Raw genomic sequence first — 15641 nt, forward strand, 5'->3', positions numbered from 1 at the left:
GGGGTCTTGTCTCAAGTTTTTTCCCTGTGGGTGAGAATATAGGGCAAGGGCCAAGCAATGGAAGAAGCTGGGTAGGTGGGCTAATGTTCAGACACATCTTCAAAGGCATGGTTACTGGGTTGTTACTCTTTTTGGTAGTTTTATGTGAATTTGAATTTTTCCTAAGTTTTGCATATAATGCTCTGTATAAGTCTATCAAGGTTATGTATTGTGTGACTGAAATCTTCTATATTCTTATAAATTTTTATTTGTTCAGGATAATTGACAGAGTGGTGTTAAAACTTCCTTGTAATATTATCACTTATATTTAATAATTAAGAAATTAGTAGGCCATAAATATTGAAAATTTAATCCATTTCTTCCATTTCTTTTAGATATTCCAGCAGTAGAAGACTGACTTTTAAAGTGTGTGTTCTTGAGTCTCTGAATTTCCTCGGTGTCTGTTGTAACCTTTTTTTTTTCTCCAAGTCAGGGTTTTTTCTGTGTATTTCTGGCTGTCCTGGAACTTGCTCTGTAGACCAGGCTAGCCTTGAACCCACAGACATCTATCGGGCTCTGCCTCTGGAGTGCTGGAATTAAAGGCGTGCGCCACCATCGCCAGGTTCTCCGTCTGTTGCAGTGTAACTCTTGGATATTTCTTGATTACCTTTTTCAACATTGTTTTATTTGTTCCTGTCACCTCTTGGGTGTGTTTATCCTTCTCTTCAGATTGAAATACCCCTTCTAGTATCCCTTGTGGAGTTAACACAGTAGTTATAAACACTGTGATTGTTGTATTGCCAAACTGACAGGCCCTAGAATCGCCTTAGGGACAAATCCCTAGCATGTCTGTGAGAGATTTTCTAGATTAGACTAATTGAGGCAAGAAGATTCACCCTATACATGGTGGCACTGTTTCATGGTTCTGCAGTCATGGAATAGTCATAACTCTGCTTTCCGACTGCGAACACAATGTGACCAGCCACTTCCTGCTGTCACAACTTCCCCACCATGATGGACAATACCTGTGAGCTGTGAGCCAAAACAAACCCATCTGCACTTCGGTTGCTTTTCCAGGTATTTTCTCATGACAATGATGAGAAAATAGTTATTGAACTCCTGCTGATGCTAACCATGTCTGCGTCTTATATATTCAGCTTAAATTTCCACGTACATAACCACACAGTATTGTTTCTTTCAGATATTTTTGTCCATCCTCCCCTTTTCTTGTCTTGCTGCCGTGGCTATGTGTGCAGCACTGGTAATGGTAGCATCCTGGTATCGTTCCTCGTCCCACCCAGAGCACTTTCAGGGTTTCATCTTAGTGGTCTCGCTTCAGCGAGGTTTGTTGCTATAGCGCTTCTTCGTCTCCACGAACTGACTGCAGTCTTTATGCTGAGAGGGTCATGTGTGAGTGTTGAGGGTTAGGCTGACCCAGGGCCTTTGCTGAGGCCCTGATCTAAGGACGAATATGCTCAGCATTCTCTCTGCACAACATTGCTTGATTAACTTTCTGCTGACTTTGTCTCATTGTACGATGAGATAGCTTGATGCTGGCACTGTCCGTGTCTACCCTAAAGACTGTACATAAGATGCTGTACTTCTTGATGAATTTGTTTGGCATAACACTTAGCTTATGCAAGACCTCTTGATCTCTTAACCTCAGATTTCCTGTCTTCATCTGTCTTCTCATCTTCTGGATCTTCCCCTAGGATTCTGTCACTGAAGAACAACTTGCTGGTCCAGGCCATGTGAGAGTGACTTTAGGATTTTGTCAACAGTTTTTCTGACTCTCTTGAGATGCTCATATGCTTTTCCTCCTTTTATCTGATAACGTGGTAAATCACATCCTTTCCCCCTAATATTAAATCGCTGTGGGATATTTTGATCGGACTCTTGACATTCCTGAGACTGACAAAGTTTACCTTGAGTCAGGGGGTGGAATTAGCTACTAGTTGACTAGAATTAGCCATAAAAGTTTTGGAGGACCCAGGACATAAAGAGAGACACAGGAAGTAGTAGGGAGGGGTTATAAAGATTCACAGGCCCATTTGGATGGAGGAAGAAGAGAGAAAAGAAGTTCATTAGTCCCTTCCCTGCCACTTCTCTGATCAGGTTTTTACCTCAGTATTGAACTCTGGAGTTTTATTTAATAATAGAACAATATAAGTAATTTCTTCATTAAATATTTTACCATTCTTAGATTAATCTGACTTAGTCATGATGTATTGTCCTTTCCCCTAAATTGCTGGATTCAGTTTGTTGGTATTTTGTAAAGGGGCTGGGCAGTGGTGGCGCCATGCCTTTAAACCCAACAATCGGGAGGCAGAAACAGGCAGATCTCTGTGAGTTCAAGGCCAACCTGGTCTACAAGAGCTAGTTTCAGGGCAGTTAGGACTGTAACATAGAGAAACCCTGTCTTGAAACCCCCTAAAAAGAATTTTGTCATGTATGTTAGGAGTATAAAACAGACTTGTGATTGCCCCTTTCCTGGGATGCTTTTGTTGGATTTTAGTGGCTTTCAGGATAAAGGAGTACTTACGGCATCACAAAATGGGGAGGGATTTTTCCTCCCTTTCGTGTATGTTGAAAGGATCCGTGTTAAAAAAAATTGGTTTTGTAGCTTCCATTAATGTTTAAGGGATCACTGGGCTTCCCCCTGTGTTTTTAAAATTTTTTAAACTGTAGATTCACTTGCAGTTTTATACTTAACACAGTGAGATCCTGTGCCCCCATGCAATAATCCTACAACTCCGTGCTTTATATAGTGGCTTATGCCTTTACAAAGTGAGAACGGAACACACGGCATATATTTCTCACACTCTGGCACAATGAGTGTGGTTGCCAAGTGGAACATTACTGAGCCCTGAGGAGAGCGGGACTTTCCCGGATGCCTGATCAGTGTGCACCCAGGACTGAGGCTCTCTTTCCAGCTAATCAGGGTCTCTGTACACTGTATTTTCTTATTAGTGCCCTAGAGACGCCTAGAGTGTCTTCTGTTGGGGAACAGTCTACGGTTGCACAGTGCAGGGTCTGTGACTGATCAGTTCGTACCCCATCGTTTGAACCACTCAGGACTGCCTGGTCTCATTGGTCACCAGTGACCCACACTGGTAACTGGATTTCATTTTTTGTGGGAAACCCTGCCTGGAAAGGATGAATTCTGAACATGATGAGGATGTGACTAGCGGCTTTGGAGGAGTGGCAGGTAAGTGACCACTAGGGTTCTTTGCACAGACATTTGATGCCCATCTGGACATGAAGGACCACTACTGCATTAAAAAGCTTTAGTTTGTCTTAGTTTTCTCTCTCTCTCTCTCTCTCTCTCTCTCTCTCTCTCTTTCTTTTTTAAGACAGACTCTTCCCTGGCTGGTCTGGAATTTTACTATGTAGATAGACAACTCACAGAGACCTACCAGGTTGTTCCTCTATCCCTTGAGTACTGGGATAATTGTGAATCCCAGGTTAGCTAGGGCTACATGGTGAGACTCTGTCTCAAAACAAATAAATGAACAAGAACAAAAAAGTGGCTCCCTAGCCTTCTGCAGTTTGGAAAACTTGGGACACAGCTCTCTGTAAGTTCTCTCAGTATCGGGAGCTACCGAGTACCCACCTCAACACTCTGTCAGGGTTCAGAACTGGGCTTCTAGGATAAGTGAAAACTGGCTTGGAAGCGAATCTGATGGATAGAACAAACTGCCTTGTGCACATTTTACCTGCATGTTTCTTTATTCCTTGGAGGAAGATGAAAGAAGGGAGAAAAAGAAGCCTACGGCATAAGGGATAGGGCAATGCATAAGGGTAAGGGCATAAGAGTAAGGAATAAGGCATAAGGCTAAGAAAAGGGGGTGATCTTCACAAAGCTTTCAGTTTACACAGGCATACAGACAAGTTAACAATCCCATAGGCGGTAACAATAGCATCAAGCATGCATTTTCAGAGTCACAAGAACCAGTGGACCTGGCTTTACATCTCAGAGGGGGCGTGACTGTGACGCTTCCCTGCGGCTGCACTGGGAACACAGCCTTGGTAGTTATACTAACCTGTGGACTTGATTTGCATTAGCCTCTTGCTGGTTGAGTTAAAAGGAATCTCTTCCAGGGACCCTGCTTCTGACTGTAGCAGGGTGCCCAGGTGAGAAGTGTTCTCTCTGAAGCTAGTTTTAGTGATTCAGGCATTTTCCCTGTGTAAACAGTTAATTTCTTGGGTTATGATCCTATGTTAGTTAAAACCAAGGTAATGGGTAAACACAGAATATTAGTAGCCTGTTAGGTCAGAGCAGAAGACCAGTAGATTGCACCTTCCTGAGTCTGTCGTTAGAGCAGACATATTACCTCCTTTATGAGGCTCCTTTCTTGCCAGTGAACACTGTCAATAAAAGTGTGTGGGGAGCTGTGGAACCATGAGAGCAAGGATTTGACCGAATCCTTTCCATACCATGGCTTCATGGTGTGGCAGGAGGTAGCCAGTTGCCCTGCGGGAAAAGTCAGGCTTATACACTGCTGGGATATTATAGAAGGAGAAATGCCATGATTTCACAAGATTTCTACAGTATTTACAGTGATTTACCCAAAGGACAGGTGTGCCTGCAGTTCTGCAAAAACGAGTTCTCCAGGTGGCGTGCGCGCATACTCCTGTGGCTAGTCCAGTAGATCTGCCAGCTGCACATTTGCTGTATAACACTTGCGGGCTCACCACACTTCAGCTTTTCCGGAGCCTGTGCACTCCCTCAACAGAGACATCCTTTTGTCTGTCCTTGCCTGGATATCCCCACGACCTCTTCCCTCTCCTCAGGTCACCTATCACAGTCCTTTCCCACCTGTATCCTGACTCTAAAGCCCCCTATAGAAGCACTCAGTGGTGTTCCAGTCCTCTGTGTTTATAGGACAGACTCCCTGTCATGACCCCCTTACAGCCTCTGCGTACAGGTTCTGGGAATGCTCCCTCTCTTGATTCTTTCCCCAGAGAACCCTTGTGGCTCCCCAGGAGCGTTTCCCCTGAACAGAATGACTTCAGGCTGTGCATAGGTAGTTGACCAAGCTCTGTGCAATCTGGGGCATGAATACAGGAGACATAGGCATGCTCTTGGAAGTGTCTCCCTTTCCTTCCTTTCAATCCAGACACCTGTGCCACCTGGCAGGGAAGATGCTTCACCTGCAGAGTCAGAGGCCGGCCACTGGTTTTTATAACAGTATGGCACTCTACCCCACAGTTCATCTAGCCTCAGCCTTCGTGTGCAGAGATCTCATCCGACCATCATGTCTATGGGGCCAGCATTCGGGCTGTTCTCATGTAAACCCATTGCTTTGCCTCTCTTATTGGTAGAGCGGTTGTGACCCACGCTGTTCTTCAATCAGGCATTTTCATTTAACTTCCGATCATCTCATCCAAAAATTATTCCCAAGTGAGCATCCCTGTGTGCACTGTTGAGCCTGGGCTCTCGTAGTTCTTCTTAGGTTTCATACCTTTAGACTCCGAGCTCCATGCAAGCTAAGCCTGGATACAGGGATGTGTTTTGGAAAACAATGGCTGAACAGAGAGAATAGATGGGATTGCAAAAGTGTCCTGGCAATAGGAGGAACCAAGAGGTCAACTCTCCTTATGGGCAGATAACCTGGGCACATGGGGCTGGCTTTTTCTCTGAGTGTCCTCCTTGGCTGGGGTAGGATTAACATTTAGGATGTCAGGTGAGCCACAAGCTCCTGCCCCATTACAGGCAGGTCTTGGAGTGAACTGCCCCATGTGGTGATGAGCAGACTTGGGTGGGGCTGAAGACAGGGAGCAGTGGGCAGTTTGTCACTGTGCTTTGCTTCTTACTGCATGATTGCATTTGGCTCAGTGTCCACCCACCACACAGGAAACTGCTGGACCCCCATCCTCCCGCAAATGTTAATGAGGCAGATCTAGAAAGCAGAGGCCAGGGGAACTGAGGCTCAGGCTTTGTATGTGGATAGATCACAGGGACCAGCATTCTTTGGCTATAGACTTGAATTGGAGTCAGTTCGTTCTTTTGTTCTGAGCCCCTGCTTCCATTGAAATGGGGTGGTGCTGCACACCTTTAATCCCAACACTCAGGGAGGCAGAGGAAGGTGGATCTATGAGTTCAAGGCCAGCATGGTCTACAGAGTGAGTCTAGAGTGGTCTACAGCCAGGGCTACACAGAAAAAAATCGTGCTGGAAAAAAACCAGAACCAAACCAAACTGAACAAAACCTTGAGTCTTGCATCTGTCAGTTCTCACTTTCACAGCCACTGACATACTCGATCCAGAAAGGATTCTTTCTCAAGTTTTATTGTAAAATCCTCAGAAAAAAAGCATCGACAATGACCATACTTTATGGTAATCTGTGAGTCTTTTCTTTTTTTGTCAAGTGGTACAGTAAATACATCATGTGTTCAATACTGTGTCATACATCAAAATAAACACAAACTTATTTCAAATGTCACATACTGTTACTGTGTTGGTACAAATTTCTACTAAAGTTGATGTATTAAAAATAATTTATATATATCTTATAAATAAGGAAAAAATTCACATGTGTATAATAATTACAGGCGGCCTTTTGAGAGATACTGATTACAGAAAATATATTTTGGAGTCTACACAACTGCTCAAAAGAACGTAGCCTGCCTCGATGTAAGCAATCCAAGGGTTTTTCTGAGGTGGGGAAAGGATGACTCTCGGGATGGCGTGTGTGGGGTTCCACAACGTGAAGGTCATTCGGCGACGCGGTAGCGCGAAATGGTGTGCGACCACTCGAGCAAAACTTCATGCCCAGTTTCACTTTGGGTCATTTTATACAGCCTTCAGGAAGCAGGGCAGCAGCACTGGGGGGATGTGGGGAGCCCTGGAGGCAGGCGGGGAGGGTGTGAATGTGGGGGTGCTACCACCAGGGGGCACAGTGGGTCTGGGTCTGGTGGCCTGCAGGCTTGTTTCTCTCCCATCTCTGGAGATGCATGCTAGACAGCGGACGAGGATTTAGAGTTTAGACAGCCTCTGGATCACACGACCAGCCGATGCTGGCCTCCCTTTATCCAGAAGGTGAACTGTGGAGAGCAACATGTCACCAAGGCGTGGTGTAGGGGGCCAGTCCCTACGCAAGGCTCTGTGGGATGTAGGCAGGGTTCGCTAGAGTTGTCTAGGGTAGGGCCATGTTTTCTAGGCCACAGGCGACTTTTCATTGGAACGCTAAAGTAGTAAGGCGTCATGGCAAGGGGTCACATGATGCCTGAATGGTGGGAAACGGATGCTCCGTGAATGGTGGGAGCTGTCGTGGGAAAGGGACTGGTCATTAAGTTGGAAAGAAAGGCGCACAAGCTGTGTCTTTGGGTCAAAAGCCAAAACGTCCTAAAGGCGCTGGTGCCGGCTGAAGAAGCCTCACTGTGAATTCCGGAAGTCCGTTTCTTCTCTCCTTACATATCTCATAATTTCATCCATTGTGTTTGGTTAGATTACACTTCCCAGCTAGACGCCCAGAGAGTCAGAGGAGACTGTGGAGGCCTAAGAGATGCTTGATCATCACCTCTAGGTATCTGCTGGGGAGTAGACGCCCAAGCCCACGGACCCAGCCACGACACCCAGATCCTCAAGCCAGTGCAGTGAGCAGGAAGTGGCTTGCCTTCCACCGCCCACTTGGCACCTTGCGCTCACATCCTGAGTGCCCTGCCCCCATTGAATCTTTTAAGTATCCCACTTAGCATCTTTGTGGTTATGGAGAGAAACCAAACCTAGGCAGTTAGCGATGCTTTTGAACAAGACCACGTTGCCTCTGTGGTGGCTTGGGAGCAAAAAGGCAGCATCTGGTCTGTGAGGGACTTCTCATTTGAACCCTCAGAGCAAGGAGCGTGTGGGCAAAGGGCACATGAAGCTGGTGTGTGGAGAGTTGTTGCTCCTTGAAGGATGAGGGCCGTCACGGGGGAACTTAGGAGCAGGGGGCATGGGATACAGGAAGGGAGCCAGGAAGAAAGGGAATGAAGTGGGAGAAGATGGAGAGGGTGAACTGCCTCACATGAGACTGGGCTGAAATGAAATCTCACCAGCTCTCTCCCTCTTTCTGACCGCCCTGATGGTGCTTTCTCTGGTCCTCGGCTTCTAACTCCCTGGGACCGAGAGCTAGGGTTTGGGCTGTGATCCTGGACAGCAGGTGCTGTCTGTGGTTCTGACACATGGAATGGGCCTGGGGCAGGGCTGATAGAGGACTTCTGAATCAATCTCCAGGAGTCTTGCCTCATCTCTGGCCTCCTGGGGGGCATTCTGGGGGTGCTGGGTACATGGAAGGAAGATGTGAGGTAGATTGGTGGGTGTGCTGGAGGGAGAAGAATGGTGACAGATCCCCAGGAGACTTGCTTTCGGACGGGAGGGTTGGAGAGAGGGCTGGGGGGTGTGTTAGTGAAGATGGTTCTGCATCAGTGGTTTTTCGAAACGCACGAGAAAATGAAGCAACTACACTTTAGCCCGCGGTACAAAAATATATCCAGAGCGAGTCTGTTTCACATCTCCATTCTGAGAGGCTCCCTTAGTTCACAGGTTATCGGTCATCAGACGAACGAGAAGATGCGACTGGACAAAGCCAACTCGCGCTTCGCTGGGTGAAGACTCGGAAGTTCCCAGGCTCTTTGCAGCAAGCTGCTGCCCTTGGCTCTGTCTGGGGTAGCAAGCAGCCTTCCTGGGGTGCTTTCCTTTAGCTGGGAGCCCTTTCCTGAACAGAGAGTAGGTGAGGGGGAGTACAGAGCGGAGGAACTGAACCCCGTTTCTTGGTGACGCCCGCTCTTTCCATCAGAGAACTTGCAGCTTGGCCTTAGATTCTGATAAAGAATCCCTTTAGATTCTTGACTTCAGATCTTTTCCAGCCTCTTCCCATGATCCAGGAAGGCTGCAGGATATTTATGTGGCTTGGGGACCAAAGAGATCCATGTACCACATTGGAGGGTGGCCCACCCTTAGGCTTGTTTGGACAAGAGGGTTATATACTCAGTCAGAAGCAGGAAGGCTCTCTTCCATGCAGGTCTGGGGTTGCTGGATAGGATGTTGAGAGCAAGGACTTTGGGGCAGAAGGAGAACCAGTAGCTACATATGCACAGAATTTGTGCTGGTTTTCTGGGAAAAAAAAAGAAAGAACAATTGAATGTTTGCATCATCAGTTGAATGTTAAGAATTATGGATGGGGTTTATGTAAATCGCTTTCCTGGTGGTTTTCTTAGTTAAACCAGTCCTTTCTGAGTAAACTGTTAGCTGTCAATTTCTTGTGTTCTTCAGAACCCCCACGGGCTGGGCTTGTTGCAGGAGGTCCACTCACTGTTGTTGCCAGTGGGTTTTAAACTTGACTCACGAGTCTCTTCTGGTCTCAGAGTGAAGAGGGGGAAGGCAGGCAAGATTTTCCCACAGTCCTCTGCCTTCCTCTACTGATCTCATTGCCAGGAAGCCATTCTGCTTTTGTGACTGCAGCCTGGGCTGAGCTACTGACATCTGGACTAGGTTTCAGGGTTCTGAGTTTATCCATTAACATGTCTTGCACCCAGGTCACTGGATATAGGTTGGCTATCTCTAGTACTTGAGAACTTTGCGGGTACCTTCTAGGAATGTGCAGAGAAGCAGGGCAGTGACCAAGTAGCAATCCTGCTTTCTTCTGGTTTGCTGGACTGTGTTGGTCTTTGACTTTTGCATCCAAAGAGGGTGCGTAACCTGACCTTGGTGGGCTTGGGGGAAACGATGCTCCACCTCTTTGAGGCTCAGGGAATCTGCCCGAGGCAGACACTATTGTTCCAAAAGGAGAAATATGTGACCATTGGAAGATTTTAATGAAAGCATGGGACCCCAGAATCATATCAGGCTCTGAGGCAGATAAGACAGGGTAAGATGTATCATTGCCACCTAACCCAGTTGTGAAGCTTGCCTCTGAGGGCAACATCTTCAGCCTCTTACCCACACCTCAAACATGATAGCACATGTACGGGGAACTGCCTTGGACCGTCAGGGACAGACGGTGTTTAGTGGACTAGGAGAGGAACTGCGGGAGAGACCAGACTAGCAGCAAGAAGCTGGCATGAACAGTGGGGGTCAAGCACTCATGCAGGAAGTGGGAGAAAGGTGCAATCTGTGTCTTCAAAGTCATGGCCATTGCTGGTCGGTGAAAGTGGCTAAGTTAGCTGGACTGGGGCGAACCCACTGTCTCAACACTGTGGGGTTTGCAGAATAATCATTCGAACTCGAAAGCCAGTATGTTTTGGCAACGGAGGTGGGAGAGGACAGGAATGTTCTGAGAAACCTGGGGGGGGGGTTCTCTTTCTTGTTGAGTCTGACACAGGTGGTCCCCTAGGGCTGACTGGGTTTGGCCTCTTCCTATTGCAGGCAGAGACCGGAGGGGCTGACACAGCCCTCACTCTGAGAGTCTGCATTATGGAGAGGGTGTAGATCAGGGGATGTGAATGAAAACACTAGGGAAAAGGGCTCTCTTGCAGTGTGGTGACAGGGGCTGAGGCATCAGTGCCCACTGCTCCTGCAGAAACACAGCCTTAGGGCTCTGGATGGATGGCACTCATGGCTTCTGGATGGAACCCAGAGGCTGCCTATACCTCACCAGGAAAGCCTGGCTTGCCCTGGGTCTGTACTTCTGCTGGTGCATTAGGCATCCTTAATAACATGTTGCCTTTCTGTGGTGAAGAGCAGGCACATGGGGCTCAGCTTGGTCTCTTGGGGTCCCAGCGTGGATTTTAACATGGTGATTATGGGCTGCACTTGGGCCAACACAATGGTGCACAGGGCTGCTATTTCTTGGGTATCTATTTTTTCTGCACATGGGATGTACAGCTGGGACCCTCTCCCCTCGGAGACTTGGCCTAAGGCAGGGAAGAACACAGCTGGACCCTGGAGAACATCTTTCTGCGTCCTCACATTTGAGATTATAAAAAAATTAGTTTTAATCAAAAAATTCCAAAATAAAGCAAGTGATTTCCCATCCCCCAAGGTGTAGTAAGTTTCAGAGGCTCTCCCTCAGGGGTATAGCACTCGGCTGGAAAAGCAAGCAAGCAGCGTCCAGGATGGAGCATGTGAGGTCCCCAGCAGGAGTAGGAGGCTAGCCCGCTAAGAGGGACAGCCCCGCTCAACCCTGCTGCCCGGGCCACTCCTGCAGGGCACTGGCTGGGGCTGGTGGGTTAGGATAATGACTATGTGAAGGCAACGGACAGAAGTGTCGGCCTGGGCATCAGGATCCCTCGCTTCTGTGATGTCCCCAGGCGACGTGGAGTGCAGCCAGGAACAGAGATGATTTCCTTGCACACAGCAGCATGTGTTCTCGCCACGGCTCAAGGCATTACATCATACTTCTGAATGGAAACCCCCGGATCTTGGTTGCTGTGCGTACCTTCTACTAGGGAACTTGCAAGGAGATCAGTGTTGAACCACAAAGCGAAGTACGGGGTTTGGCTTTTTTTGTCTGTGAAAATGTACAGTGCGCCTGGTTGGGGCTGTGGTGTCAGGACTAAGGTGGTACTCCTGGACCCGAGCTTGGTTCCTTACTGGACCCTTTCATACCTCCCCGACCCACACCACTGCGGCAGCACCCTTTGCGCCCGACACCTCGCATCTCAGGGCGTTTCGTCTCCCATTGATCAGGAACAGCGACTCTTGAGCGGGTGTGAGGAGGTACTGTCCAAAGAGCCCGCTGTCCCTCAGGATTCTGCGGGGTCCACCCCAGGGTGGAGCTGGCCCGGTGGGTGGCTCCTTTAAGTTCTTCAGCCTCCCCATCTTCCCGGTGGACAGCTCGAGGAGCAGCAGGTCTGGTTCCTTGTCGAGAGTGGCGTAGGCGTTGTACTGATTGCCTTCCGTGAAGGAATGCTGAAAAGCCAAGTCTGAGACTCCCGGGTTTATTTTGAGGTCATACAGGGTCTGGATTTCCCCCCGCACTGTGACCTCCTGCACGTGCAGCCAGGGGCCCTTGTTGGAGACACTGACGATGAAGCGTCCATCAGGGGACACGTGGGGGGTGCCTGTGACGTCAGTGTTAGGGCCCAGCACCGAGTCTGTGACGCTGTCAATGAGCAGCTGTGGGCTGGTGGAGGTAGGGGTGTCCTGTCGGCACTGCACGAAGAAGTAGCCGCCCAGGTGGGTGTGGGCCATGGCTTGAGGCGTGCAGCTATGGTGCTTCAGGCTGATGGTCTTGAGGGGCATCAGAGTCTCCAGGTCAACTTTGTGGACAGCAGGGTCAGACCTGTTGAAGATGAAGCCAAACCTGGAAGGAGAGCAGTAGAGGTCAGAGAGTCATGCGTCAGAGGCCGCTGTTGGGGGCAGGGGATCTGTCATTTGTTTTAAATGATAACATCCTAACCCTTCAGTCATCTAATAGCCTATTAATAAGATCTGTCATTCTGCAGGGGATGCCTCTGAGCCAGCTATCTATACTCTTCAGTCACGTACAGTTGAGTATAATGTTTGTGGATTTGCATGTTTGCAAAACTCACTCATCCTTGGAAAAACGCTTTTGAAGGGCAGGGGAACGGCCCTCAGTGGCTTCTCTCTGGAGGTGCCTCTGGACCACTTCCCTAGCTTGGTTAGCTGGGGTGGGGATCTGGGTTTGCAGGAAAAGACTGACTCTTGCGCTCCTGTCACGAGGACCCTTGTCAATTCACCTGCTCCTGAGCTGTCTGGAAAGGCAGAATTCGAAGACACAGCTAAGCAAGGACAGAGTTCCGATTTATTGTCCTGATGCTGGGGGAGGAATTCATAGTGTGGTCTTCTCTCTGGCATCCATAATGTGGGCAAGAAGAACCCCAGGGCAATTTTTGCCCTAGAGGTCACTTGGCCTGGTGCTGCTGGGATGCCCTTTGGTTGCAGAGCCCAGGACCTTGCCTCTCCGAGCCTCAGGGACTCTAAAGAGCGCGGTCTCTTCCCAGGGCAGTCGGGAAGATCAGATCCGAGAGGGAGCTCAAGCAGGTGGGACTCGAGCTCATCTGGCTTTCTGGAATTCTGTCGGAAACTGACTGCAGGTATAGGAGAGTCTGACTCCAGGTGGGACGTCCCCAGAGATCTGCACCTAGTGTCTGGCTCACAAAGGCCTTCGGTACTGACTGCATGCACCTAAAAGAATAGGAGAATCTGTTTCTATAATTTCCTTTTGCAAAAAAAAAGGCATTTCTAGAGTGGGCACAAAGTCCCAGACGTTGACTTTAAAGCATCCTTAAAGAAGCGGAGGGAGAAGACGATGCTCTTAAGAGGAACTTAAGAGCTACTCAGGAGCATCTGCACCTCACCGCTCCTGGCTGGAGTCCTGGTGGGGGTCTCATGTGTGCATTCAAGCCCCGAGGCTCTGCAGGGACTGGGTTCTGAGGGAGGCTATTGTTCTCTTAAGGTCCCCAGCATTAGCGTGCAAAAATGAGTCATTTCTTCTTGAAGATTGAGTCTGATGTCAGTTCACAGAGGCATACAAAGTGAGGTCTTTGGGGACTTGATGACACAGCAGGGGACATTTGCAGAGCTTGTGGAAGCTCTAGGAAATGAGAGAGGAAGGAGAGGGGCCAATCCCTAAAGACTCTGGGGACTGTGAACTCTCTTTAACTAGAAGGGATGCTTAGCAGGGCGACCAGGCTCTGGGTCTGCTGTGCCAGAGAGGGAGGCAGATCAGGATGTGTTGGGAGGGAGCGAGGGGTGCATGATTGCCCAGGCAGATGGGGGCTGAACATGGTCTGCAGGGGCGGGGCAGACCAGTCCTACCTGACGTGGTTGATGATGAGATTGGTTGGGGGTATGAAGAAGTCATCCACTCCTGCAAACGGCGTTCGGATGAGGTGCTGGCCCTGGCCAGCGCTGGCTTCCGTGATCACCTGTAACGTAGAGAGGGGATATTGTGGGGGTCCACTGAGGAGCGGGCCAGAGGGCTGGACATGTGCATGTTCAACGGTAGACCCCACAGATGGTGGGATACATGGTGGATAAACCCTAGTCTCAGGAAAGAGACAGGAGCCAAGTGGGAGCTGTTTGGGAAGGTGGAGATCAGGCAGCTGTCCTTCCTGGGGGAGGAAGTAAGGCCCAGACTGGCCACCCCTTCTCAGTCCAACCTGGCAGTCTGCTTCTTGTCTTCCTGCAGGAGGGTTGGGTCAGGACCTAGGGAATAGTGCTGGGGTTTCCAAGGAAGAGTCCCTCCCTAGTAAGCTGATATATTCAGAGACAGCTCCTTTGCTGCCAGGTGCTTCTAGCGTTTGTATCTCTGCTCAACCCCAGGAAAAGGGGGGAGAAAATGAACAATGGACTGATGCACTATGAAATTATTGAACACATTTAGTGTTTCTGTGTGTTTGCGTGGGGCAAGCACGAGTGTGTGCACAGGTGTGCATATGCTAATGGGGGCCATAGGTCAACGACGGGTATCATTTCTCATGTGCTGTCTACTTGGTGTGTTTGAGCCAATGACATGTAACTCATCACATAGGCTAAGTTGGCTGGGTAGTAAGCCCCAGGGACCTTCCAGTTTCTACCTTCTCAGCACAGGATTATAAGTGCGTATCACCATGCCTAGCTTTTTTTTTTTTTTTTTTTTTTTAAATGTGGGCTCTGGGGATTGGAACTCAAGTCCCACGCTTTGCACAACCTGGATCATGGTTGCCTCTGTTTTCCCACAGGCAATGCTTTTGCCCTGTGGACTTGGCAGAAAGCAAGCAGGTCTAATCCCTGGTGTGTGTCCCTGGTATGTTGAGTCGGGGCAAGGATAACTTGGTGGTGGGAGAGGTTAATCCAAGGGGTTAGACTAAGGGTGAGTCAAAACTGGGTGCCCTGTGGGAAGTCACTTGGTTAAGGGCAGCCCATGACCCCCCACCTTCTGTACAGGGTCATCGACCTATAGGTTTTAGGCCATTGCCTAGAAAGGCAGATCTACACTACAGCATGGATTTGACTAGCTCACAGGCAATTTTAGCTCAAGGGCACTAGGGACAGGAAGCTGACCTTCAACTCTCAACCAACAAAGGACACGTCTTTTTTTTTTTTTTTCTTGATCATATTGTGGCCACGGCAGTAGTAGAAAGGACCCAGGTTTTTTTGCAGCCCACTGCCAGCCTGCAGGACAAGGGCAGTCGCAGGTGGGTCCTGCTGAGCACACGGCTTGCAGCACCGAGCACTTTTGCCTTGTAGGACAGGGTCTGCCTTCTGGCTGTCACTTTCATGACAGAGCAAACAGCAGCTGGCTGGCCTGTTCAGGCAGGTTTGAGGCTGGAATCTTTGTGTACCTCCATGCTCGCCTTGGGGGTGAGGGATGGCAGCAGGCACGGTGCTGGAGCAGAGGGGTGCATGCTGTGATTTCTAGTCTCCAAGTGCTTTGGAAGTTGCAAGGAGCATGTTTTCAAGTGATTTTTCTATTTAACAAATGGCAGCATGATGCTTTCTTGACAAGTTCACGGGAGAAAAGCTCATCGAACTGGGCATTAAGAAAATACAAGGATTAGACACTGGGTTTAAGAGTGTCTCTGGGAAATGTGGCTGAGCATTCCAAGGCAGCGTGCAATCGCTGCTTGATGCCAGGCCTGTCATTTCAGCTTATAATAGAGATGGAAAATTACAGGCTGTCATCGGTCAGTGTCATTCACGCCTCACCACCCTGACACCCTATATTCAGAGGTGGCTTCATCAGACACAGCCCCATGGACCATTGAGCCGACACAGTATGTCAACCTTATTTC

General features: G+C 48.9%; 1 protein-coding gene across 1 annotated transcript in view; it reads right to left on the reverse strand.

Moving 5' to 3' along the window:
* Nucleotides 1-6254: 6254 nt before the first annotated feature.
* Nucleotides 6255-15641, reverse strand: part of Fstl4 (follistatin like 4) — a 433548-nt gene continuing 424161 nt past the window's right edge. The window contains exons 15-16 of the mRNA XM_085694933.2: nucleotides 13684-13793; nucleotides 6255-12205 (exon numbers count right to left, since the gene is read on the reverse strand). Of these exons, the coding sequence (XP_085551059.2) occupies nucleotides 11503-12205; nucleotides 13684-13793 (813 nt within the window). The 3' untranslated portion in view covers nucleotides 6255-11502. The remainder of the gene's footprint in view (nucleotides 12206-13683; nucleotides 13794-15641) is intronic.

The sequence above is a fragment of the Myodes glareolus genome, chromosome 9, assembly GCF_982192425.1.
Source record: "Myodes glareolus chromosome 9, mMyoGla1.1, whole genome shotgun sequence".
NCBI lineage: Eukaryota > Metazoa > Chordata > Mammalia > Rodentia > Cricetidae > Myodes > Myodes glareolus.